Source organism: Exophiala xenobiotica, assembly GCF_000835505.1.
Source record: "Exophiala xenobiotica strain CBS 118157 unplaced genomic scaffold supercont1.2, whole genome shotgun sequence".
NCBI lineage: Eukaryota > Fungi > Ascomycota > Eurotiomycetes > Chaetothyriales > Herpotrichiellaceae > Exophiala > Exophiala xenobiotica.
In genome coordinates, this window is record NW_013562493.1 from 4,686,819 (window position 1) to 4,712,951 (window position 26,133).

The 26,133-nt window shown below is 51.1% G+C and overlaps 9 protein-coding genes and 1 non-coding gene across 10 annotated transcripts; 4 read left to right on the top strand and 6 right to left on the bottom strand.

Moving 5' to 3' along the window:
* Positions 1–372: 372 nt before the first annotated feature.
* Positions 373–1,447, bottom strand: PV05_03967 (uncharacterized protein; the record flags this gene model as incomplete). The annotated part of the gene is made up of 2 exons (XM_013464655.1): positions 373–797; positions 874–1,447. The coding sequence occupies 2 exons, from the start codon at positions 1,445–1,447 to the stop codon at positions 373–375; spliced, it is 999 nt and encodes a 332-aa protein (XP_013320109.1).
* Positions 1,448–2,938: 1,491 nt separating this feature from the next.
* On the top strand, positions 2,939–4,726 carry PV05_03968 (uncharacterized protein; the record flags this gene model as incomplete). The annotated part of the gene is made up of 1 exon (XM_013464656.1): positions 2,939–4,726. The coding sequence occupies one exon, from the start codon at positions 2,939–2,941 to the stop codon at positions 4,724–4,726; it is 1,788 nt and encodes a 595-aa protein (XP_013320110.1).
* Positions 4,727–5,174: 448 nt separating this feature from the next.
* Positions 5,175–8,378, top strand: PV05_03969 (uncharacterized protein). The gene has a single exon (XM_013464657.1). The coding sequence runs from the start codon at positions 5,331–5,333 to the stop codon at positions 8,358–8,360; it is 3,030 nt and encodes a 1,009-aa protein (XP_013320111.1). The 5' UTR covers positions 5,175–5,330; the 3' UTR covers positions 8,361–8,378.
* A 642-nt stretch (positions 8,379–9,020) lies between these two features.
* On the bottom strand, positions 9,021–14,340 carry PV05_03970 (uncharacterized protein). Its single transcript, XM_013464658.1, has one exon. The coding sequence runs from the start codon at positions 14,182–14,184 to the stop codon at positions 9,424–9,426; it is 4,761 nt and encodes a 1,586-aa protein (XP_013320112.1). The 5' UTR covers positions 14,185–14,340; the 3' UTR covers positions 9,021–9,423.
* Positions 14,341–15,200: 860 nt separating this feature from the next.
* PV05_03971 lies at positions 15,201–15,283 on the bottom strand. The gene has a single exon. It is a non-coding gene; the product is annotated as a tRNA-Pro (tRNA).
* A 517-nt stretch (positions 15,284–15,800) lies between these two features.
* Positions 15,801–17,087, bottom strand: PV05_03972 (uncharacterized protein; the record flags this gene model as incomplete). The annotated part of the gene is made up of 4 exons (XM_013464659.1): positions 15,801–16,117; positions 16,168–16,619; positions 16,667–17,019; positions 17,071–17,087. The coding sequence occupies 4 exons, from the start codon at positions 17,085–17,087 to the stop codon at positions 15,860–15,862; spliced, it is 1,080 nt and encodes a 359-aa protein (XP_013320113.1). The 3' UTR covers positions 15,801–15,859.
* A 637-nt stretch (positions 17,088–17,724) lies between these two features.
* PV05_03973 (uncharacterized protein) lies at positions 17,725–19,783 on the top strand (the record flags this gene model as incomplete). Its single annotated transcript, XM_013464660.1, has 2 exons — positions 17,725–18,651; positions 18,707–19,783. 2 exons carry the CDS (start codon positions 17,725–17,727, stop codon positions 19,781–19,783), a joined length of 2,004 nt encoding a protein of 667 aa, XP_013320114.1.
* A 92-nt stretch (positions 19,784–19,875) lies between these two features.
* PV05_03974 (uncharacterized protein) lies at positions 19,876–20,787 on the bottom strand (the record flags this gene model as incomplete). The annotated part of the gene is made up of 2 exons (XM_013464661.1): positions 19,876–20,123; positions 20,166–20,787. The coding sequence occupies 2 exons, from the start codon at positions 20,785–20,787 to the stop codon at positions 19,876–19,878; spliced, it is 870 nt and encodes a 289-aa protein (XP_013320115.1).
* A 706-nt stretch (positions 20,788–21,493) lies between these two features.
* PV05_03975 (uncharacterized protein) lies at positions 21,494–23,125 on the top strand (the record flags this gene model as incomplete). Its single annotated transcript, XM_013464662.1, has 8 exons — positions 21,494–21,587; positions 21,652–21,685; positions 21,777–21,879; positions 21,957–22,191; positions 22,245–22,427; positions 22,606–22,859; positions 22,911–22,987; positions 23,050–23,125. 8 exons carry the CDS (start codon positions 21,494–21,496, stop codon positions 23,123–23,125), a joined length of 1,056 nt encoding a protein of 351 aa, XP_013320116.1.
* A 511-nt stretch (positions 23,126–23,636) lies between these two features.
* PV05_03976 (4-aminobutyrate aminotransferase) lies at positions 23,637–25,155 on the bottom strand (the record flags this gene model as incomplete). The annotated part of the gene is made up of 5 exons (XM_013464663.1): positions 23,637–23,704; positions 23,759–24,220; positions 24,274–24,974; positions 25,028–25,063; positions 25,121–25,155. 5 exons carry the CDS (start codon positions 25,153–25,155, stop codon positions 23,637–23,639), a joined length of 1,302 nt encoding a protein of 433 aa, XP_013320117.1.
* Positions 25,156–26,133: the final 978 nt, after the last annotated feature.

Sequence of the window (26,133 nt, forward strand, 5' to 3'; positions counted from 1 at the left end):
CCAAATCGGATGCCTCCGAGGCTATCTTTGATCAGTTCTCCGAAGAGGAAGTCGATTATACTGAAGCCAGGGGTCCCAAAACTCTTACCCCTTGGGTCGAATTGGCCGCCACAACGTGGTCATAACGTATTGAAAGTGAGATGTAGTGTAGAGCGGTGGAAAAGGGTGAGAGCTTAGTCGACATTGCGGTCGTATTTGTAATATTTCCTTTAGCGGGGTGGTCGTGGGATGGAAACATAGCCCTCAGACACAAGGTGGAATCGAAGTGCTAGGCACAAATAGGTCGGCAGCGGCCGATATAATATTCGAAACGACAGCCTTGCCGGCAATTTGCGTCAGATCAGAAAGGTAACTCGGCAGACAGCATCTCGATCATGAACTTGCCCTATTACCGGGAAACATGATCGCTCCATCTGCTCCTCTTTCTCCTTCAAGTGCTCTTGATGGATCGTCTGACACTGTCTCCTCAATTTTGGGTGCGCCCGATTCAACCTCGATAGCATTGATTGATGACTTCTCCTTTGTCGCCATTCGCCAGAATACCCAAGCGCCGAGTAATTGGGCGGCGCTGAAGAGTGCATGCAGAATAGGAGTCACGATTTTGAAAGGCAATGTCCATTGATCCCACAATGTTCCCCAGAGCCAGAACACGATAATGGTCTCGAACACGGTCCCTGCAAGCTCGACAATTGTCGTGGCAAGAAAGAGTCTGTACATCAAGGAGTGCCGACCTGGGTGCAAGCGGTAGAGAATCATGGCAATGTGAGGCCAGAGTTCGGCTACGATGTCGAAAGCACCTAGTCATGAACGAAAGGATTAGCTACAAGTTTGCTGGAGTGAGGCCCAGAACGAACAACGGAAGAGAAGACGTACCCCATACAAAGCACAAGACAAACTCAAAAGTTGCATCCTTTTCGTGCTGGAAGTTCAAGCTGATGGCCACAGCTGATTGCGTTATGACGATTGCCCCAATATGGTGTGCCGCACTGATGACACTAATTGTCCTTCGAAAGAAGAGCTCGAAGATGTACATGGCAGTAAAGATCTGCGCGCAGACGATCAGAACGTCTCCGTTCGTAGGTCTGTGATGTGGTATGATTGGTGATTGGAGTGTCGAGTGACCGAAAGCAACAGCCAAAAATGGATAGGCTGCCGAAAACAGAAGAACGATCTTGCAACCTGCAGCGACGTGGTGGTTGATGAAAGTACATTGTTGGATCGGGCCAAGATGGTCGAAATGGCGACGGTAGCGTTTCGTGCGCATGAGTATTCTCTCGATGACATAGAGTTTGATCAGAAAGAGCATCACGATAGTAATCGTGAGGATCAGAGCAGTAAAGGGGGCGAGCGCCGAGACGGACTCGTTGACAAGCTGGTCGAGATGGGGTTCATCAAAGTCAGCATGGTAATGACCACGACGGATGCTACCTAGATGTCCTGCTGCCATGTCGTTGGTTCTTTTCTCCTGCGAGCAGGAGCTCACTTAAGAAGACTGTCGATGGAAAAGGGGCCGTAAACAATTTTTGATTTCTCGAAATGGGCTCCAGCCATTGATTGCCGGAAAAGGTCACACAACTACTAGTATTCAAAGTGAGCGCAAGTTACGGAAAAGAGAGAATAATTGGTTTCGAAGTCCTAAGTTAGCTCTCGAAAGATCAATCTCAGTAAAGAAGGAGCTAACCGTGGTGCGTTTTGGACTTTCGAGGAATCATTACCGCACCGCAGGACGAATAAATCCTCTTGAGTGACAAACATCAACAAGCTCTCCCACGTGTTGCCATTCCGCGCTATGGAGCGCTATGGCGGGGACATAATGATATCATAGCAAGGGGACAAGCACGAGGTTCACCAGCCTTGTCAGCAAAGCGATCACTTCTAACCAAAGCGAAGGTGAAACTGAGTCTCACAGCGACTAGCCATATTATGAAGCTCCTAGCAAAGTTTGGAAGCAAAATATCTTGAATTGGTGAAGAGATGGGGGATAGTGCAACGATGGCATCGAGACGGTTCTAGACTTCACAGGTATGTATGGAGTCTGGTGGTCTCCTTATGGCCTGACTTGGCGCCAAGTTACAAACTAAAACCTTAGCTAGGTATTGTGACATGGGACTCAGCCTGACTTCCCAACATTACCGAGGTACTATGTAAATTGGATTAAGCGAAACGCATCGAGGAACAGGAGTGGTGGTTTCAATGTGATGCGGTTCGCGTCGCGGATTTTCTCCTTCTCCACATCTGTTCGGTTATGCGCGACCTCATTTGCCGGTGGGGAGTTTCTGCCCCGCTGTTGGCTGAAATAACTGTCAAGCTTTCGCCAAGGTCACCCCATAAATGCTTGAGCACTTTCATTTCTACCTATATGTAACTCCGTACTCCGTACCGTAGTAGACACCTTGGCCCACCACCTCGTGCACCTCAATATCCCCCCTATTACGCAATTCTCCACGCTTTGGGGGCCAGAACTTTCCCACACCGATGGAAGTATTCAGATTCAAAAGCCACCACCGGCCCCCTTTTTGCCATTTGGGCAGGCATCAACCCTGACGAAACCGACCTTTCTCAGATCTATACCGAATGACATTGATGCAGTGACTCACTGTTTCCCTTCCATTGCTCCAGCACTCCGCAAGTCAATGCGGCCATGCCCATGCCGCTCGTCTCGAGAACGATGGATCTAATGTCATGCAGGATGATACCCCTCGTGTTGGTTCCATCCATCAAGCGAGGAGCATCTTCTCAATGATCGTTGACGCTTTATAATTTGACCGCGTGGCCGTCGATTTGGGAGCCTCTTCCATTCTATCTTCCAGCAAAAATGTTTACCTGAGTTGCTTGTTTGAAGTATTTTCATTCCCCCGGGCTGGCCCTGTCATTCGTTACCCCTTTCGAGCCAGAGCACTTCCCCCACCCTGCACGTTCTTTACAGCACATCATCAACATGACTGGCTTCTCTGCACTCGCCCTAGCGGCGTTTTCCTTCCTTATCGCCGCCACTCATGCGGCTCCGCGAGGCGGGAATGGCTTTCGCAACTCGCGCAGCTCTACCGCAGTAGCATCAAGCACGTTCTTGGCAAATACAACCACCACGACAGCAGGCACTACCACGATGGTGGGCGGCACCGCAGCAGCAAATTCCATAGCCTTGGACCCAAATGCCGTGGATTGCAAACTACAAGTTCCTGCCAATGCCCTGATTGCTGAGGGACTTTCAACACCCTGGGTGCTACTCCCTCCCTGTTCTCAAGCTGTTACTACTCAACAAGCATTCGCCGAAGCCGCCGTTCTAGATCCCCAAGGACAATTGTCAGTCTACCATCCACTGATCATTGACCAGGGGAAGACCGCTCAAGCGGCACCCGTCGTGCCGAACATCGCCGATGGATCTCAGGTGATCCTGTATTTCGGGTTCAATGGTAATACGTTAACACTCGTGGACACACATGGACAAGACAGCAATGCATCCCCAATATTGCAGAGCTTGAAGTGTGTCAATGGTCTACCTGGAGCACAGGGGGATGTGTTTGGCCAAGTCAGTTGGTGTAACACAGTTTCTTTCTGGGAGGCAACCAATGCTGCTGTGGCAAGTGGGAAGTTGCAAGTCCCTCCCCTCGGAACCGACAACAACGGAAACCAGTGCATATCTAGCCATTCCTTTGCCATTGTTGACCAAGATCAGTCCGACAACTTACCGACCAAGTACTTGCTGCTGGCTGATGGGAGTACTGTTCAATTTACTGCTGCCAACCAAGCCAAATTTCCCACCGCCACAGAAATCGACAATGCCTCGGACGAGGCTCTGATTGCCGACTTTGTTGATCCAGTAATTGGGTGTACGCCCTTCAGTATTCCAAGCATTGACGACCCTGGCACAACGGTGCCGTCCATGGCCTCTCAAGAACTTCAAGCGATGCTCCTGCAGAACGAACCTGCGGCCCTGGCCCCTCTCAATGATCCGGACACTCTGCTCACATCAGACGGCCAGATGAGCGCGACGAAGACCAATGCTTATCGCTTGGGCGTCAACATGCCACCTTTGGGCAATGGGGCCAAAACCGACGATGGTTCACCTACAGCCTATTGCAACAACCTGATTGCCATTCAGCCTCCTTTCCTGGCAAGTTTCCAGACTCAACTCTCAAACGCCCAGACGCCTGATGCAACGGTTGGCAACAGTCTTTTCACTTTCCTGGCCAACCGATTCCTGCAGTCTCTTACCAATCTTAACTGCCCCAATAAGAACATCCCCGTCACCTGTACGCTTGATGGAAACGGTGTTGCCACGGCCTGCAGCATCACCGCAACCCTAAGCACCGGAAATGGGACGACGATCGGCCATGCCGCCGGCAGTGGTTCAGTAGGCTCTACAGCCACTGATCTTGCACCGACCTCTGCCTTCACCATGACAACAATCCCGAAACACCATCTTCACAGCCACGGTTTTGGCGGGCACACGATAGCCGCGAACCCTCATACCTTCAGAGCTACAGCAGTCACAACTGCTGTGGCGATGGTTACGGGTACTGGTGCAAACGCTGGAAATGGCGCCGCTTTGTCGAGTCAACTCTTGGCTGAAACTGGAGCAGCTTCTGCCAGTCAGATTTCTGCCGTTAACGCGACAGCTTCTACTGGCTCGATTTCAGCTGGAAATGGAGGAGGGGGAAATTTCACTTCTACGCCGACGCTGAGACCCTTTAAATCATGGGAACCCCAGTATTCTCATGTATGATATGTTTCGACTGAGTTGATAGGAGACTTGTACAATACCATTTCGGGCTGGCCAGTCCATTTGCGCCCGCAGTGTTTGCTGACTCAAAGTCCCGCTTTCCAGCAGGTGTCTATGATTGTTCTTTGGCCTGTACCTTGGACTTTGAATTCAAAACCACTGAAAACAGAATACGAGACTTTTTCTATATTGATAGAGCAACCCTTCAAGCGAACAGCGTGAACCGATTATTCGTACGAATTGAGATGGTAGAGAGGACGAGCTTTTAGCTGGAAACAAATTGACGCTGTCTGACCGGGGTCCCTGTCAATGTGATACTCTCGTGACTGCTGTAAAACACGGGCGTAGTCCTCGGTCAGACGGTGTCGTTTTTTCCATATTTGAAGATTACATCATCCAAGAACGCGCAAACAAACGTACTAGGCTCCAACTCCTTCACAATTCATACCATTCAACCGCGATTGAACATTCTCACTGTCGCGATACGATGCTTATGAGAATCGGCGCATCAAGTCCCAATCAGTTATAGAATAATAGTATCGCTGCGAGCGCCATACTACGAGATTAGCCATGACTGAGACCGCAAATCTCCGCTTTTGCCACCAGCATGCCAGCCAGAAAGAGTCAACCAGGAAGGCCTTCCACGCGAAGGACGCGTCAATCGGCTCGCCAACGCCAGGACTCCGACGATGGCATCCCCGAAGTGTACGGTGAGATGCTAGCGGAAGCCGCGCGCGAAGAACAAGCCGCATCCTCTAACCCAAGAGCAACAAAGCGGAGAAAGCTTGATGAAGAACCCTCGACCAAGATTGGGCTCGACTTTGATCTTTTCGGCTCTGACGATGTCGTCGCTAATAAAAGTGTGACCGCTGCTAACGACCAGCCTTCAGAAAAGCTGCAACAGATCGTCTATGACGAATTCGAAGGCTCAGGCGACTCGGATGTCGAATTCGAGGACGTCGATTTGGAAGCCCTTCCGGAAGAGAACGATGATATAGCTGAAAAGCCGCAGCCAAAGTTTCTCGAACTCGACTTGTCAACTACGAATTTGGAAACACCAAAGCGTGCTGCGACACGACGCAAGCCAGTTGGACCCGGTGAGCGAAAGCTCCGTTTGGAAGTGCACAAGGCACATCTGGTCTGTCTGCTATCCCACCTCAACTGTAGAAACAGGTGGTGCGAGGCCGAATCTGTGCAGTCTGTCTTAAAGCCGCTCATACCCCGAAAGATCACCGCGTTACTGCACGTCGATGAGTCCCAACCTCAATATCAACGCTCGCATTGCTTTACAAAAGGCATCGAAGAAGTGTGTTCGATTTGGAGGCTGCAATGGCAAATAACAGCAAGAGGTATGAGGCGTGCGCATTGGAAGGACGATGTCGATGCATTGAAAGAGAGCGACGACATGGAAGATTTGATCGACTTCGACGATTTCAAAGCTGCTGCAAAATCAAGATCGGGATCGAGAGATCTGGCAGCCCAGCTATTCTGTGCATTGCTCCGGTCAGTCGCCGTCGACACTCGACTGGTCTGTTCACTCCAGGTCTTACCATTCTCGGGCGTTGCTAAAGGCCAAACACCCGAAAAGCCAAAGCCGCAGTACTACCATGCACCGGCGCAGAATTACTCTGCGTCTCCAACAGGGGCACGTCCCGAGCGAACCACTCCGAAAAAGAAAAGAATAGTCGAATCTCCGTTTCCGATCTTCTGGGTGGAGGTGTACTCGCCTTCTACAGCCACCTGGATACCCTTGGACCCCATAGTACGCAACACCATCAACAAACCAAAGACGGGCTTTGAGCCACCTGCAGCCGATCAGTTGAACAGCATGACGTACGTGGTCGCGTTCGAGGACGATGGATCCGCCAAAGACGTAACGAGGCGATACACGCAATGGTACAATGCAAAGACACGGAAGCTAAGAGTCGAGAGTACGAAAGGCGGGCAGGAATGGTGGCAGAGAACGATGCAGGCATTCGAGAAGCCCTTTGCAGAGGACAGAGACGACATCGAAGACGCAATGCTCACCAAGCGTGCCGAAAGCGAACCAATGCCACGGAACGTGCAGGATTTTAAGGGACATCCTGTCTATGTTCTTGAGAGGCATTTGCGCATGAATGAGGTCATACACCCTAAGCACGAAGTGGGCAAAGTGAGCACTGGTCCAAGCAAGACCGCCAAGCTGGAGAGTGTCTATCGTCGGCGAGATATTCATCTCTGTCGCAGTGCCGACGCCTGGTACCGGCGTGGAAGAGATGTGAACGAAGGAGAGCAACCTCTGAAACGAGTGGTGACAAAGAAAAGGCGTGATCAAGCTGTAGTGCTCGATGAGGACCTTGGCGAGGATCACGAGGCCAATGAAGGCACCGCTCTCTATGCCGAGTATCAGACGAGCCTCTACATACCGCCTCCTGTGGTCGATGGTCAGATCCCCAAGAACGCGTACGGCAACCTGGATGTCTACGTGCCCACAATGATTCCAGCAGGAGCAGTCCACATCCGCCACCCTCTCGCAGCCGAAGCAGCACTTGTCCTTGGTGTCGATTACACGGACGCCGTGACCGGTTTTGAGTTCAAAGGGCGGCAGGGTACTGCTGTTGTCGACGGTGTGGTCGTAAGCGAAGACACGACCGATGCAATGATACATGTTATCGAAGGACTGGAGTCTCAAGCATCAGACGCAGCCGAAGAGGCCAGGAGCAGGATCATTCTCGGAGTGTGGAAGAGATGGCTTACGGCGTTGCGAGTACGAGAGCGCGTCCACCAGCAGTATGGCGACAACGAGGAAAGTCAGACAGTTGCAGCTGGCGACGATGACGAGGAGGACGAAACGTATGAAGGCGACGATGCAGATCATGGAGGCGGGTTCATGCACGAAGCAGCCGAGCCAGGCCAACCAAGTGCAAAGCAATCAGCAACTGATACTGAAGCTGCATTGGCAAAGTTGAAACCTACCGAACAACTTCTGCCGCCTGAAGTCATCCATCAAGATGTCGTGGTTGTCAGATCTCCGAATAAGCTACCCACATCAGCCGTGCTGGAAGACGGCAAGCGGCAGAAGGGCAGTAGCTTGGCTCGAGCAGACTACGAAGATGGCGGCGGCGGAGGATTCGTGCCAGAAGAAGCAGACGACATTGAAGGTGGAGGATTTCTTCCCGAGGACAATGATGCCGGTGGCGGTTTCATCCGTGAAGCCGAGGATGATCACAAGGGGAATCCAGTTCCTGGCATGGACGACGGCGAAGTCGGAGGCGGCTTCCTGCCTGAAGAGAGCACAACTACAATCCAGACCACAGAAAGACCTAAAGATTCCCCGACTCTGGACAAGCCACGCGCAACTCCAGCGAACGATGCAGCCGCCGAACACGCCTCCCCAGCTGATCCGACAGTAGCCGATGAGCCAGACCCCAGTGCCCGTGCCGCTGCGAGGACGGCTTTGGCGGGCGAAGGTACAGGCTCCATTCAACCTCCATCGGACATCGAAGCGAAAAGCGCATCTCCCCCCGCTGCAGAATCCAGACCACAAAACGATCCTGACGCAGAAACTCCTCAGTCCGAAACGTCGCTCCTCTCGCACGATCCGGATGAAGAAGACGCAGAGCCCGAGTGGTTGTTGAACAGTCTAGGGGAACTTTGATGCTCTCGCACTGCTCTCGCACGAATAATCCAGACGATGAAGACGCAGAGCCCGAATGGTTATTGAACAGCCTAGGGGAGCTTTGATGCTCTCGCACTGCTCTCGCACGGATAATCCAGACGAAGAAGACGCAGCGCCCGAGTGGTTTGTTGAACGGTCAAGTAGGAAACTCTAATGGAGCATCTGCACGATCCTGCGATGGGAAGCAAGCGAGCCAAGCTAGGTTCAAGGGGTTTATTTATACGCAAAAAGTCCTGTAAACCATGGAGGACAATTCCTTAACGGCAACATGGCCAAAGGACCCAGTTTGGCTGTTTTTCCAGATCTGGCTGTTGCCTCCGTAGCCTGACGCATCCAGACCGGACCGGACAGGACTGTACGTGCGAGCCTCGTACGAGTCACATATACAGTTGCCCTGATAGACACACAAAGTATGAGATAAATGACTTGTTCAGTCCCTTGTTTACTTGCGCGGTTAGGTTCATTCTACACGGCGAGGTCTTGGTATGACAAAAGTTCGCTACTACAATATCATGAAATCCGTCTACGTTGGACGTCGTGCTAAAGTTCAACAATCAACAGGATGACCATCGAGACGAAGCCCTTATCTTCACTCATAAGTAGACCAACATCTTATGTGTAGCAAAAGGTATGAGAAAAGCTCGTTGTTTGAAAATCTGTCCGATAACAATACGAAAGGGGGTATATCAACACCATGAAACTCTGCAACGGAAAGGAACACCGTGTACCTCTTCGGACTATGGACATTCGTCCAGTCCAGGACCACAAACATCACAATTGGTTCTCTGCAATTTGTCGCTCAATCGCTTGCTCGCTGAGGAAAAGTGAGGGTGAGTCAAACCCAATGGAATGCAAAGATTAGACTCAAGGAAAACGTGGAAGAAGCCATAAACAAAAAAGCCCCGACGAACGAAAACCCACCACAGGAGACCTCATCTTGGTAGTTCCTGTCCCCTCCAAGACCTTGCCCAACGATACATGTCCTGATCTGACAAGACAACAATCCCATCGAAACACCATCAAAGGCTCCTCGTCATATCGATCACGCATCCACGCCTTCCTCCTGAACATCAACTGTGGTCGTCGTGCTATCGTCAACCTTGTTCAACGTTCTCGCCATCTTCTGATGGTCTTCGAACATGTCCTCACTGAGCTCGCCTAGTTGTTTAATCTCCTCATGAATGCCGGCCAATTGACCGGCCAGGTTACGCTTTCCGTCTGTTGATGCTGTCTGTGCCGATTCAGAGAAGACTGACTCAGCACCGACAGCAGCATCAATGGCTTGATTCTCCGTGTCTCCGCCTCTCGGACCACGTGGAGATTCTTCGCCTTGGGTCGGAGAGACCTGTGCCTCTCCTGATACAGAACTTTCAGGAGCAGCCCATTTGCTAGATTCAAGACCTTTCTTCGGACCTGCAGGCGACAATGGATTCATGGATTTTCTTCTTGGACTTCTGCTTTTTCCTCGAGGCTTGGGACTAGGTAGCGCAACCATTTCGCGTTCCTTTTGAGCCTGTTTCAACTGTCCGAGCTCTTTTTGTGCGATCTCTGCCATGGTTCGTTGTGTCTCGATCTCAAGCATCGCCCCATCTAGTTCGGACTGAAGGGAAGCAATTGACTTCGTTGCCGCTTGGAGATTTGCTTTGGCATCTTCCAGTTCTGCGGCGTCTGGCATGTCTTCAGCGCCCTTCTTGACTTCATTCAGTTCTGTAAAGAGCTTCTCCAACTTGTCGTCATATTGTGCCTGAGTCTCGCGAATGGCCTGCTCATGCTTTTCACGCAGCTCGTCGAGCGATTGCTGCGCTTCAATATACTTGCTGTTCAACTCCTCAAACTGGGCAGGATCCGGTCGTTGCTCGGCCATCTCTTTTGCTGTGTCTAGCTCTTGTTTCATGGCCGCCAAGGCAGACTCGCGCTCTTGAACAGCAACGGCCATTGCCTCTTGGTGACTCTGCTCGAGATGCAGGACTTGTTCACGAGCTCGGGTGAGCTGGTCTTTAAGTTCATCAAGCTCAGTGGTGTCCTTGGCGAGGTCAGAAGCCTTACGAGCAGCTTCCAACTCTGCGTGCAAAGTCGCAATAGCTGCTTCATGTTCCGACTTCAGGCTCTTGATAGCTTCCGCATGGTCCGCGGTAGCTTCTGCGAGGCGGGAACTAGCGGCCGCATTTGTCTCTTCCAGCTGCTCGACTTGAGACTTCCACTGACTTTCCAAGGTCTTCAAGATCTCATCCATTTGACTATCGTGCGCCTCCTTCATTCTGCTCTCCAACTCCTCGTGTTGCAACTTGTTCCTCTCCTGATCAGCCTCAATCGACCTGGCATGCTCTTCCCGAATCTTGTCCGTGGCCTGCTTGTGTTCTTCCTCCAGTGTGTCTCGGAGTGCCGCAATCGCATTTTCGTGGTCAGCACGCAGATTGGCCAATTCTTGTTGAGAGTTCCTCTCCAGGGTTCTCTTTGCCTCAGTCAAAGCCTGGTCATGGCTCATCTGCAGATTCATAAATTGCGTGGACTTTTCTGCCACCTTCTGAACAGCCGTGGACAACTCCTGATCCATCTTTTCAAGGGCTTCGGCGTGTTCTTGGTCTTTCGATCTGCTCTCTTCGTCCAATGATTGGAGAATCCCCTTCAAGCTTTGGAGCTGAAATCTGGTGCCCTCCAGGTCGGACTGGAGGGCTCTGGACTGCGATTCAAGCTGACGCTTGTCCTCAGCCAAAGAAGCACGCACCTCCTCGATAGCTTGCTCTTGACCAACCTTGGCTTTGGATTCAACCTCATTCAAGAGCTCGGCGTGGCTGGCTTTCAACGACTCGATCGTCTTGGCATGCTTGGAATCGGTCTCCTCTTCCAATTTCTTGAGTTGCAAACTATGCTCGGCTTGTGCTGACTCCAATGCATCCTGGGCGGACCTCAGCTGCGTCTCGAGTTCCTTGATACTGTTCGTATGAGACTCTTTAAGTGCACTTATGGCGACTTCATGATCCAGAACTCGTTGTCTTTCCAACTCAGCGAGTTCCTGGGCGTGCCCAGACTCCACACCCGACAACTCAGCCCCAACAGCGTTGAGTTGCTGCTCCAATTGTCGAACTCTCTCGACATGGGTCTTCTCTGCTTCTGCAAGTGCTTTTTGCTGCAGTTCTGCAGCCTTAGCCTTGGCTCGGTTGAGCTCTTCAACATGACCGGTTTCGAGGGTTTCCAGGTCCGACAACGATGCTCTCGTTTGCTCCTCAAGCTGTTGAATACGAGCCGCATGGGTCTCCTTAAGAGATGACATTTCCTTTTGTGAAGAGTGGACCTTCTCTTCAAGCTGCTGCACCTCATTTGCATGAGCGACCTTCAAACTAGCAATATCTTCTTCGTGCTTTGACAGCGCTTCAGTGCGTGCTTGGTGAAGTTGCTCATTATGGCTGGCCTTCAGGCGAGATAATTCTTCCTTGGCAGTGTTACTTTGAGTTTCGTGGTCTTGAAGAAGCTTCTGGTGTTTCTCGATAGCTTCCGTAAGAGCCAACTTTGCCTCGTCTAATTGAGCTTGGAGGGCCGAAACTGATTTTTCGTGGTCGTCTTGTCTGACGTTGGCTTGGTCGCTGAGGTTTCGAAGTTCAGCTTGCATAGCTTCTAGTTTGCTGGCATGAGAGGCTTTTGCATCCTGAAGCTCTGTATTGGCAGCACTGAGTCCGTCTTCAGACTTCTTCAAGGCCTCCTCGAGTCTAGTCTTGTGCAAGTCTTCAGCCTTCACAAGCTGCTCTTTCGCTGCACCTAATTGACTCTCGATGTCCCGGATATTCTCGAGGTGTGCCTTCTCAGCATTTGCCAGTTCATCGGCCTTTTGTTGCTGAAGAGCTTGAATCTGGTCTCGCAATTCAGAGATCAACGCAGTTTGAGCGTCGTTTTCTTCCTTCTTGCTTTGTTGGAAATCCAGAAGTTGCTGTTTCAGGGACTGCATAACCTGGCCTTGGCGAGACATTTCCTCGTTGATCTTTGCATGTTCCTCTCGTTGTTGGTCAATTTGTTTCTGTTTGTCCACAGACTCGGCCTCTGCTTGCTCCAGCTTCTCCTTGAACATCTTCAGTTCGCCCTGGTGCTGTGCTTCAAGAGCAGCGGTTTTGGTCTCCAATTCTTCCTGCAACTTTGCGATTTTTGTCTTTGCGTTCTCCTTTGCAGCCTGATGTCGAGACTGGGCAGCTGCGAGCTTCTTCTGCGCATCCTCGAGCTCCGTAGCATGACTTGGCGACTGACTCGGCGACGGCACAAATTCGCTTGCACTTACACTGTCTGGTTCGACTTTCTTGGCTTCGAGATCAAGCTTGAGCTTTGCGATTTCTGCATCCTTTGTGAACTGGTCCTTCGCGGCCGAGGTCTGAAGATCTGAGAGTTCAACTTTCAGTTTCTCGACCTCCGCCTCCATTGCAGACTCATTCTCGGAATTGGACTTTCGAAGTTGATCGAGCTCGGACCTCAGCTCATCAGCCTCAGATTCTTTAGCGGCTATATGGGTAGACAACTGTTGCTTGAGTGCGTCTGCCTGGGACGTTTGACTGCTAGTCAATTCCTGTACCTTTGTTTCATGTGCACTGTCCAATTCGCGAAGCTTGCTTTCGTGCAGTGTAGTAAGCTCCTCGATCTTGGTGGCATGCTCAACTCTGATTGCTTCGGTTGCTTGCTGCACGCGTTGGCTTTCTTCCTCTGCGCTTTTGCTGAACGTGTCCAGTTTGTTCTTCAGGTCGACCAATTCTGCTTGTAATGTGTCGACTTGAGCCTTGCTTTGCGCCAATTCGTTCTGCAACCCAGTCTCTACAGTAGGAGCATCTTCAACCTGGCCTGCAGGTTCTTCGGGTTGATGCTTGCCTTCGCTGTCCACTGTGGCGGACGCAAGCTCTTCAAGCTCGGCATTGGTGGGTAGGCGACTATGTGTCCGTTCGAATTCCCGGACTTTGCTGAGATCCGACTTGAGCTTTGAGATTGTAGCCGCAGCCTCGTCGTTGACAGACTGTTGTTCTTGGTCGTCTGCACCATCCGAAGCCATAGCAGCTTGGAGCATGGTGTTGACAAGCTCAAAGTCACGGATTTGCTGCTCGATCATGACCGACCGGGTCGATTTTCTAGATCCTAGTGCGGGCCGGACGGGTCTCTTTGCTCCAGATGTGACGACATTCTCCTTGTTGTCTTCGGGCTCCTCAGCACCTGTCTTGGCGGCAGGAGAGGCAGGGATTGTACTCAGCCGTTTTTTCTCGGCCAGGGTGCTGGGGACAACATTCCGCGAGGAAGTGGTTGCAAGTGGTCTCGGTCGTGTGGTGGTGCTGGTAGCGGTACGCGAGGTGCTAGGTGTAGCAGGTACCTTTCTTGCGCCTACTGGGCTGGCAGCACTTGGTCGGGTGGACGTAGCTGGCTGGAGAGTTGTCCGTCTTGCTGGGGTTGCGGCAACGGTCTTGGTGGTCGCAGTCCGGTCTGCACTTGTGTTTGAAGCCAAGGACATCCTCTTAGGTCTGGCAGATATTCCAGCTTTGCCCTTCTCATCACCAGACGGTCTCTCATCAACGGAACTGACCGACTGTCTCTTCTGGTGGGCTGCAGTTGCAGGGTTCGAAGAAGTAGTTGTACTTGCAGGTTTTCTGACAGTGGTAGTTGTTGGACGAGCAGGAGGTTTACTCAGGGAACTGCCACCATTTGCCCTGGCCGCAGAGGAAGTTGTTGACGGTCTTGTGGAAGTAGACAGCCTGGGTGTGGACGGCTTTGTCAAAGGTCTGGGGGTTGCATTGGACGATTTGAGTTTCGACTCATCAGCGCGTGAAGAGGCATGATTATCCATGGCTGTGATGCGGCTAGAAGGTTGTATGAAGAGAACGAAATCAATGTGGAAAAAGGAAGAGACAAGCAAACGATGAGGTGGAAAGCACTGCCAACATGAAAGATGAATGGTCAATGCCCAACATGAATGAAATGCCAACAACGCTGAGACATGCCCTGCGACTGGGATGCGCAGAATGCGGTGCGCCAGTCGCGACCCAAACCAATGGATGAAATTACGCGACACTGCGCTTCTTTTGCCCTCTGCTCCGCCTCAGACCCTGTGATTCGGCGGAGTGCAAGACCAAAATAGTGCCTTTCACAAACACATATTGACCCTGCTCATTTCCACCGGCTCTGAAAGTCTCACCATCTACGTACTTGTAGTACTGTGGTACATAGCTCAGTGTCCAGAACGACGAAGTTGAGCACCTGATGGTTTCACGTGAAAGTACAGAACCAAACAGGAGTTGGGACCTGCTTCGCATCGAAGTATCGGCCTCCTTGCTACACAGATATTCAGGCTCATCCACACTGCTTTGAATCCTTGAGGACATCAAATAAGATATTGCTATGGATGCTGTCCGCTGGAACAGAGGATAATACATTGCCTCATAAGAATGCTAATGTTAACGCCTAGGTGGGAAAATAAGCTTTGGTAGTCGCTTTTGTCTACAAACCGCCGGCCTGTGCGAATGCCATAAATCGTGCCGTTATATCGTAGAATGCCGCCCTTCCCATCGAAATCGCGTAGTATCCTTACTATCGACGCATTCCCTACGGCCAACGAAGACTCTGCTATCTCCAATTCAGGGATCGCTGACACGACACGGTGGGCGCGATTGTAGATCTTCCACTCTTCTTCGCTGGCTTCGCCAGGCTTGGCATTTCCTGCAGTCTTCACGACGTGCATACTACACGTAAACCTTAGGTACCTTCGAGCCGTATCTGATCTCTTACCACCACAATCACGCGCATGAGAAAATGCCAAAAAAAATAATGGTACGAGCTCCTGTTCACTGTTCAAGGAGCAAAAAAGGGCTTGACTGGGAATTGAACCCAGGACCTCTTGCAATCGTGAATAACCCAAAGCAAGAATCATACCACTAGACCATCAAGCCAAATGTGGGACGGATTTAGTGCAAAAGTTGGTGGGTAAAATATATGATATGTTTTGACCGTCAGTTGGGGTGCCAAGTATCTTTGCAATTGGCTTGCATGTCACTTCATACCTGGTACCACGTGCTGGTACCAAAAGTCTGTGGAAGTTCAAATAATATTTCATCAATTAATTGTAGACTATATACTATTCTTTAACGATTTGATTCTTAATTTTTATGCAGTAGTAATACATCCTTATTCTAGACTTAGGCGCATTGACGTGCTACTTCTCGCATAAGTAGCGTTCGGTAGGTTCAGAGACTCATGCTAGATTTAACGTCGAAGGGCTTAAAGCCATACTCGAATGACAATGAGGTATCTATCACCCCATAACATCTAGAAGAGATCAAAATATCTACCTAACTTTCTTGCCACCGCATTATACGGAGATTCTGCTAGTAGCCAGCAGCAATGGCGTAACAACTGATTTGCTACCACTGCACGAACTTAGCATCAGCTTTGTTGATATTTGCAGTTACTTCTTTCCCGCTGGAGAGGTTCTCGCGTTGTGAGGAGGACTTCCTCGTGCGCCATCATTAGTGGCGCAGACGCCTGGCTTCGGCCCTGACGGTTTCCGGGATATCTGCTGCCAGGGACGGAGCTGAGGGCTGCCACCCTAGAATTTTCTGGGCTCTTTCCGACGAAAATACTGCATTGGTGCCCCATAAAACAGCTCCGTGGGATGTAGCTTCGTTGGCCCCATCAACATCAATCGTCCGCTGTACCTTTGGGCTTTCGATCAAATTCTGATCGTATGCCGCCTGTGCAACGCGCTCGTACACTTCGCCAAATGACTATTCCCGTGTTAGTGGTTCCCCTTCTGGACGAGCGCAACACAATATACCATGTCACCTTGGGCCGGGAGGTAGATGCCCTCCTTGTTCCAGCCATCGGTCTTTCCCTTCAGCGAAGCCTGTGCCAATCGGAGGAATAAATCACCCAGATCGCTAATGTTGATGTTACTCCATCGGTTGAGGCCTTTGGCGAAACGAAATCCATCCCCGTAGCTAAGGGTCGTCTTGACGATTTCTGGTACTTGGATGCTTCTTCGATTCACAGGACCAGCTCCTGGCCCATATATGAGTGGACCGACAATCAAACCCGTTCGTATTCTCGACCAGTCCTGGGCTATGATGAGGTTATCCACACTTCGCGAAGGATTGTTTCGGATGGTTGCCAGAATTTTCTCGGTATCTCTCAGGTCGTCATAGATTTGGTTGGATGATTCGCCGTATCGTCCTTCTTTGATCTCGGAGATGGCGAACAGCGTAGCACCTGACATTTGTATCCAGTATGCTTCGACCTTCGTTAGTTTGAAAGACTCAGTTGGTTGAGATACTCACAAATGGATCCATCTGGCTTCTTGCTAAGCCCGCGGGAGATCGCCTGGGCACTTGCGAGGTGATTCGTGCTAGCAAGATCTGAGAGAACATTGATAAGTGGCCTGGCACATTTCCCATGGCTAAACGGAGTAAGCTCACGAAACACAATATCAGCCTGCTGACTCTGGCTCTCAATCAGCCCGTCGTTGTCCAGATCGCCAACCACGGTCTGAACGTGATCCGGATAGGCATTTTTGACCTGTTGGGCTTTGTCGGGGTCTCGACACAAACACGAGATGACTGTGTCCGTGGCAGGAAGTGACGAAGCTATGGTGTGCAAGGCCTGACCGCCGATGTAGCCAGTGGCGCCCGTCCTGCTCACTTAGTTTTCTAACTATTTGACCTCGAGCCATTTTCGCACTTACAGAAAGATCCTGACCATGGTCGCCTTTTGTCTCTTGATTTACTCTGGAGCATGCCCGGTGTATGCTCGATACAGTGAGACCGGGTTGGTTGATGGTGCTGGTCAAATACTGGCGGCTACATCTAGTTTCCGCCAATAAGAATCATTGCACCGAAAGAGGAAGGCCATTCCGTCGGGTCTTACAAGCGAAGGGCGCCAACCTTTGCAACATCTTTGATTCTTTCAGAAACAGCAGGCCATCCAAATCTTCGTTCTGGAACAGTCATAACACTCAGGCACTTGTTTCCACACGGTTTCAGCTCACCATCAGGGCCAGAGTGAGGCTACGTCATAGGATGAAGTCGAGCCGCACCAAAAAGACAACCCGCTCTCATACATTTGGAGGCTGCGGGACGTGCAGGAGACGCCACGTGAAGTGCGACAAGGTCCGACCTGCTTGCTTGAGCTGTAGGGCTATCGGCGCTGTCTGCGATGGGTTTCGTCAGGAGTTGAAATGGGTTACCAACCCTGAGAGTCAAGGAGACGAGAAAGGTCCCAATAGCGACATCCACGGTCATTCGGCAAGACAGCATCTCTATACGGGTTGGTAGCAAACTCCGGCAGACTCCCCTAGACCGCACTGACTGGCGCATCTGAAGAACAGAGTCGGGCTTCTATGAGCACGGCCCTACGCTCCAATTTGGCATCGAAACCGGTTGATGAGTCTCTTGCGGAACTAGATGCCAGGTGCAAAGATGGCCCATTGACTTCAATCGATAATCTGAATGTGGGACCCTTCGGCGTCTTCAGCCTGGAGCAGGAGCAGGATTCTCACAATCCTCAGTCTCACCACGACTCACCTCAACTGGCCGTTGACGCGCCATCTTTCGATGGCCCCGAACAAGAGGAAGCCTTGCCATCGGTTAGGTCTTTCGATACATTAAACGACATGCATGACTTTCTCGACTGGCCAGATCTCTTTGACCTTGACTTCACTGGCAGTGAACCACTTCCCCAAGATTTTGAGTGGGACATTGAGGAAATATCGACCCAACATCAGGACTTTAATTCACTGATTGCTCATGAGCACCAGCCCACCTCCAGTATTCTGGGTGCACCTCAGGTCAACGTGGCTAGCGCACATTCTGGCCTCAATCCCAGCGTGCCTGAGTTTTCTATTAAGAGAGCAACGCCGAAAGACTTACGACCTGAAGAGGCGGAGTTACTTCTGAGACATTTCAAAGACCATGTCATTCCCCACATGCGAATCATGCTTGTTGAGAAAAAGTCGCCCTGGGAAATCATCCACCTAGACTCTGCTATGGTCACTTTGGCCAGATTGACTTACATGACTTCTCAGGGTGTATCACATGCTGCTTTGACCAATCTGCTGGCACTGTTGGCGATCTCAGCACAACATTTGTCTGCTCAACAGGCAGGGCAGGGCACCGCTTCGGTTTCGCACTGGCAAGAAGTTGCAAATAAGACGATCGATGAAGCAAAGGAAAATTTGCAACTATCTCTAAGGAACGAAACCAGAGGACAGAATCAAGCAAAGTACAAAGAACAACTCTCGGCAATTATTGCTATGCTTGCTTTTGCCGTAGGAACACCGGCTGATCTCAACTTCATGCTTGCGAACTGACATGGTGCTACAGACCCTTTACGATAAACAACAGGATGCTCGAGCGTATATGATTGACGCCGAGCGGCTTCTCCGACTGCGTGGCTTAGCTAAGAGAAACATCTCACGGAAAGCCAGAGAACTGCATCATGTTTATACATGGATGAGAATCATCGGAGAAAGCAGTTATGTCCTACGCAACTATCAGAACGTAGGAGTAAATGCGGCCATTGGAAACAAGCGACAATCCGCAAATGAGCCACGCAGGGATGCGAACAATCTCGGCCCAACAGAGCCTCAATACCAAGTGGGGCCCAATCCTCGGTTGGACGACTTCCTTCGACTTGAGCCGAGACCTTCTGACAGCGATGTTGACGACATGGCTCAGAAGGACCGTGAAATTGGTTTGCATGATATCCACCTTGAAGACACTCGCCAGTTTGCCGAGACAATGTACATGGAGCTCTACGGCATCTCGGAAACCTGGTTGAGCCTTGTATCTCAAACTACCCGGCTGGCCAACGTTATGGACAGCTTGAATGTCAACAAAGAACGGAGAGATGTGGAGTTCATGGAGCTGCTAGAACGACGCAAACAGCGTTTAGAAAACATGGTCTGCTCGTTTGCAGCAATGGACCGTCGAGCCGCTGAGCTTTCAACTTCAAGCGGAACGGCCAGAACCATTGAGGGCCCTCGCCATCACATGGTACGAGCCCTCAACGCAGCACTGGTGATTCTTTTTTACCGAAGGATCAGAAAGGTCAACGCATGGATATTACAAGAGCACGTCGACAATGTCATACGTGCTCTGAAAGACTTTGAAATGCTCTGCCAGAGAGCCAACATTGAAGAACCTGGAACCCCTTGGCCTGCCTTTCTAGCCGGCTGTGAAGCGTTGTATCCTGCTCAACGCGAGTATCTCCTGGGCTACCTCGACAGGACGTTTACTTTGACAGGCTTCACTAGATTGGAGACGGCCCGTACATGCATGGTCAAGGTCTGGAGGCGGCGCGATGACTCTGCCGAAGGTGGAGATAAGAGAATGCGAGATCAAGTCTGGACATGGGAACATATCTCGAAAGAGAGCTTCCTCCACGTGTTATTATCCTGAGTATCCCAAATAGCGACGTACCGCAGCGCTAACACTTGAGTTGGCAACCGTCATCATGGTCACCGCCGCATCTCCCCGTGCCTGGACCACCTTTATGGGTTTACGACCTCCAAACCTGCAGCTTGCAATAACCTTGCCAGCTCGGCTTTTGGCTCGCCCTCGAGAAGTTTGAAAGGCTTCCTCAACCCTCCGGTGCGGTGGCCCAGCAACTCCATACCCGTCTTCACAGCTGATGGGTAGTTGTATTCTTCCAAGAATTTGCAGATGGGATAGATCTTGGACCACAATTCACGACCCGTCTTGAGGTCTCCTTCAACTGCAATGGCGTCCCACAGCAGGACTGAAAGTTCTGGGATAATATTGGATGCTCCCCATACCGAACCTTTGCACCCAGCTGCTAGACCGTAGAATGTCAATGTATCCCAACCGTTAAAGGCGGTGATCTGATCGCTCAAGCCAAACACTAGCTCGGTAAAGGCTGGCGCGTTGCCCGAAGTATCCTTCAGGTACTTCACTCCGACTTTCGAGAGGCCGGCAATTTCTTTGGGGCTCAGGGTGAGCCCTGATGCCGAAGGTATATTGTAGTAGACAATATCCAAGTCTGAGGCAGCATGGATCTCAGACATAAGTTCCTGCAGTTGTTCATAGTTGACTGGATCATAGAAAGGCGGCACGACCATTAGAGCTGCTGCTCCGACCTTTGCGGCATGTCCGGCCAGCTCGATACAGTCTTTCGTCGTTGTCGCACCAATTCCTGCCACAACCGGTGCCCTCCCAGCAGCGTATTCAATGCAAAGTTCGAGATTTCGTTTTCGCTCATCCATGGACAGAGCGGTGAATTCTCCCGTGGTGCCACCAGGAACCAAACCATGACACCCAGCATTGAGCAAATGGTCGATATGTGATTTTAGACGACTCTCGTCGATGGCAGAGCCATCATCGGTGAATGGTGTGATCAAAGCCACTAAAATGCCGGCTATGGGCGTTCGCGAACTCGCAATCATTGTGTCACACTTTAAAGTAGTATAGTGACTGTTTAAGTCGAACGGCAAGGACGATCAGGGAAGGATGGATTCGAAGGATTATTGGGAAGATCTGTGAGGGAGACGGAGGCTCTCATTGTCCTGGGCGTGAGATATATGCCCTTTTGTCAAGGGTCACCTCCCCAGACAAACCATCTCCGGGAATGACCTCCCCTTATCCGAGCCGCATTGATCGCGGAGAAAATCGCAAGCTGTCTTGCCTAAATCATTGAAACATTTCCGTGAGACAAATGCCTTTAGCATCTTCACACATTCCTGGAAAATCGGAAGGTGCGGACCTTACGGTATCTCGAACCAGACATGTGTGGCAAGTGATGGGAAAGAGGGGTTCTCCCAATCTGGAAGGTCTTCCCATTGTGGCAGGGCATTCCCGTATCGCTCTTCAAAGAAGGCGAAGTTGACAGCCGCAGCCTAAAGGATCAATCCATGGTTGTCTATGATCGGAAACGATGACCGTCTCAGGTTTGATGTAGGCCGCCGCACATCGCCGCCCTTTGGGAGGAATATTGTCTGGCGTAGAGGACATCGTATCACCAGGGTTGTTTCAAGCTCGAATCTCATCGACCAAGGCCAAACACTTGCGTGGCCGCCTACAGGAGCCTTCCAAGCAAACCCGGATCCGATATCTTATTGTTCGCAACGGCGCCTACTGTATCCTGATGTCAATATGGCAAACCGAGCAGCTACACTGGACCCCAATGTCTTCGCCATCAGCGATCTTGAGGTCCTTGGAGGCAAAAAGCTCCCCAAAATGTATCGTGGTTAGTAATTGTGCCTTCAGCTTCTTGGTTTATCTCGTGGCTGGGCTTGACTGACCGTTCTAAGATTATTACAATGAAGGTGCCATGGACATGATATCGTGAGTGCTCCTAACAAAACACTTTGGTGTATGCAGAACCTGCTGGCAGGAGGAAAGCCCTTTCCAGCACTTGAATGCTCACGGGTCTCAGACTACGTGACAATGTTGCAGCCTTTGATCGTTATAAAATTTTGCCACGTTCACTGCGCAATGTCAAAGATATCGATACGTCGACCTTTTTCTTCGGTCACAAGGTAGGGGATCCTCCGTCCACGCTGTATTGGTGCATGTAAGACACCATGGGAACTTGGGACTGATTTTGGCTGTCCAGGTAACATTTCCATTGGCCATCAGCCCTTCTGCAATGCACAAACTTGCCCATCCAGATGGAGAACTAGCGACGTCGAGGGCAGCGTCAAGTATGAATATCGGCATGTGCCTTTCGTCGTATTCGACAACCTCGCTTGAAGATGTTAAAGCTCAGGGGCGAGGCAACCCTTACATGATGCAAATGTGCGTCGTCAAGGACAGGACTCTTACCAAGCAGCTCCTTGACAGAGCCAAAGGTTGGTTACTCTACGTGTCTTCTGAATGAGTTTCTCATGTACCAAACCTGCAGGTGCCGGTTACAAAGCACTCTTCCTCTCTGTTGATGTACCAGTCCTGGGTCGTCGTCTAAATGAGTATCGGAACGAGTTCACACTTCCAGATCATCTCGACTTCCCAAACATCTTGTCAAGTGGCCTGAAAGAATTCGCGGAGGGTGAAAACTCGCATGACTACGGTATTCTCATGGTGTTCTGTAAGAGCGGACGGATGTAAATGCTAATGTCCGCCGGTACAGACGCAAGTTTGGAGTGGGCCGAGATCATACCTTGGTTGAGGAGAAATACCGACATGCAAATCTGGTTGAAAGGGAGTAAGCATAGCTCGACACCGACACACTCCTAGAAGGGCTCCAAACTGAGACATTGCTGCAGTTCTGAATCCAGCAGACGTACTGCTCGCCATCGAGCACGGGGTGGACGGAATCTTGGTATCCAACCATGGAGGTCGACAGCTCGATAGCGTTCCTGCCACTCTGGACTGCCTCCGAGAATGCGCGCGTGTTGCCAGAGGTCGAATACCGATCGCAGTGGACGGAGGCATCCGTCGAGGCTCGGACATCTTCAAGGCTCTTGCATTGGGAGCTCAGCATTGCTTCATTGGACGCATAGCTATATGGGGACTTGCGGTTGGTGGCTATCGCTCTCGCATATTCTGTCATGCTAATATGTGAATGCAGTACAATGGGCAGGAAGGGGTGGAACTCGCGTTGAAAATCCTGTTAGATGAGTTCAGGACGACCATGGCGCTCGCAGGGTGAGTTGCTATCACTTTGGTTTCGTCACGAATTCGCAATATGCTAAGCCGACTTCTTACAGGTGTCGCACTGTGCACGAGATCACACCAGAGCACCTCACATACATTGGACCTAGCGGACTGTTATGTAAGCTGTAGACAGGCTGAATGTTCGATCGACCCATAACAGCTTCCTGTCGGAGAAGCCCCGGCCCATACAGTACCAGAAGCGTAGGAATGGCTTGACATATTCTGACCGCCGGCATGAGAGAAACTGAAAACGCTTGGTCAACGAGGTCGGTCTTGAAAGTGGGTGTGGAGTCTTTAGCAGCACGTAGAGTGGTAGAGAACGGCGTAGAGACCAGAAGAATCAATATATCGCGGATGCACGGGGTTGGGCCCATGTTTTGAATACCTTAAGTATTTCTCAATGCTTGCAACTCGTCTACTTGTTGATATATTACTTTTGCATACAGTACGGGATTGTGGCATGACACCGGCAGACCATGACTTTACTTTTCAAACCCACCGGCTGTGAAGTTTATCGGTACTAATAACCCTTTACAATCTGATAGACAACAATGTAATGAAAGAAACCAAACGTAATCTGCGTTCGATCTCGACTCTGCGTACCCATCTCTTCATCCTTTCACTTGCATTCACAGGACGTTTAAAAAGCAACAGGCCGTGCTATTACGTCTCTCAAAACCGATTCCAAGGTGTTCAAGAGAATGTCAGCTGCAAGACAATGATCAGCCACGCAAACATCCACCCTGACAGACGCGTACTTACCGTGTTGCTTTTCAAAGATGAGCATGGGTCTCAGTCTTATCGCTTGCTCGCCGCTGACTCCGACGTTGACGCCTTTCTGCTTACATCGGCGGACCACGTCGTCTCGGTGAGGACTGTCGAATGCAATGAACGTGCCTCTGTCCTTACCTCGGAGGTTGAGTATCTGATCAGGGAACTTCTGCCCAAGACTGGCCAGTCCGGCATAGAGATATTCGCCGGTTTGTGCCGTCCGCGCCACCAGATCGTGCTGTTGAATCTCTTCCAAGATGGCGCGCATGATGATGGCCTTGGAGGGGTCGCCCATCCATGTGTTGAATTGGCGGTACGCCTTATTTGGTCTCAGGGCGGCGTCGCGGAAGAAGTAGCCTGCTGCCTGGGCCTTTTTCGAAAAGGTGACAATGTCGGGAGCCTGGCTGAGGTTCCAATGCTCATGGGCCCACAGCTTGCCGGTAGCTCCCACACCTGTAAACATGTTGGAATCAGCTTCTTGGATTTGTCGCGGATGTTTCTCTTACCGGTTTGGACCTCGTCGACGATGAAGATAACGTTGTGGCGGAGAGTCATTTCACGAAGACACTGGAAGAACGCTGGCGAGGCGTGGTTATCGCCGCCTTCAGACTGGATGGGCTCCACCACAACTGCCGCCACGGGGTTGTGGAACGATGTGATAAGCCTCTCGGTTTCCTCGAGGCATCGAGCTTCCTCTTCGGCGTTGGCGCGGATGTTATCCTCGAGCGGGTAGCGCAGCTTTGGAAAGGGTGCGCAGGGCCAATCGAAGGCCGGGATGTCGAGTTTGTGGATCGGCTTGCTGCGGGTGGTAGCAAGACTGCCAAAGAGACGACCGTGGAATCCACCCTTGAAAGAGAGAATGGAGTAGTTTGGGCTTCCAGGGGCTTTGTTCAGCATCGCAGACTCGATTTCCTCAGGCGTGAAGTCGACCCCGGGTCCTCCCCGGTCCATCTGGGCCTTCCACATACAAGCTGCCTTGTAGGCAGACTCGTTGGCATCGGAACCATTCATAGAGGTGAAGACCTGGTCAAAGCCTGGGGGTGCAGCTTTGAGGATTCCCTGCCGCAGTGTCTCGAGCCAGTCAGTGGGAGGAAAGCTCCCAAGGGCAGGACGGTTGACCAGCGCGCGGATCATCTCAGGACTTTGAGCCGCCTTCACGAGACGAGGGTTGTTGTATCCAACTGGAATTGACGCAATCTGAGCAAAGCTGAGCTGGTCGTTAACTAACACTGTCGACACAGAACTCTCAGTCAACATTACCAGTCCAGAAATCTGTTTCCATCCGCGTCTACGATGCTGGGGAGGAATGTCAATATTGTGCCGGCAGAATTGCTCTACGATTGGGGCCCTTACTAGCTGCCACGACTCTTTTCGTAGTCGACAAACATGTTCAAACTGCGGATATCGAACACGTGGTCTAGTTTCTGGGCAGCCGAGACCCCTCGAGGTCCAGGCAAATCGGTAAGCACATCTGGCCCTGCGTGTTCATCAGGCACCTCCGATGACCTTGTGCGCGAGGCTGTTGCGATCGATGCGAAGCTTCGTTGGCAAAGGTCTGAACAGCTTAGTAAACCATCAACGATACTTGGAGAACTTGAAAGTGTTTACTTCTGCCACGAAAGCTAGGTCTCGTGACCGCTATCCTATGCCATTTCTGCATTTTTCCTTACGTTCCAACTTGGCTCTGAATGCATCCAGGAACCATCGGAAGTGCTTCATTTGTATCATCGCGTGTGCCTCACATCTTGCTATGTTGGGAATGAGGGCTTGCCTCTCACACGCGGATGCAGAAATCGAATATCAGATTCAGGAAGGCCAATCTTTTCCCTCACGGTATCGCCTGCCTGAAATGTCCAACATATTGTCCGAGCCTTATCACATCCCCAGATGGGAACCGTGGGGTCCTCGGATTGCAACTTACAAGGGTTTCGGCTTGGTCATCAAAAAACTAGGTTTCCGGCAGGGTTTGCTGAAACAGGTCATTGTCTCCGTCCAGCGCTAGGTTGTACGTGCGATATCTGCATGCTCGACGCTTTCGATCAAAGGGCGTCATCTGGCTGCCCCAACAAGCTGTGTCCAGCCACCTGAGACTGCTCGGTGACATTTCCCGCGATAACATCTCCAAACTCGGCACTGGGGCCACCAGCTGGTCTCGATCGCTGTGGACAAGAACAGTATAGTAACCTACTGTAAAAGGTAAATTTCACCTCAAGGGCGTGCCGATGTGGAGATCGTGCTCGAGGCGACAGGTAATTGACGCCACAATGACCCCAATGAGCAGAGTGATTCGGTTTCTCGTGTCGTCCATGACTACAAGATGGCTGTTGCGTCGCGATTGACGGTCGAAAGAGATGATGTTTACAGCA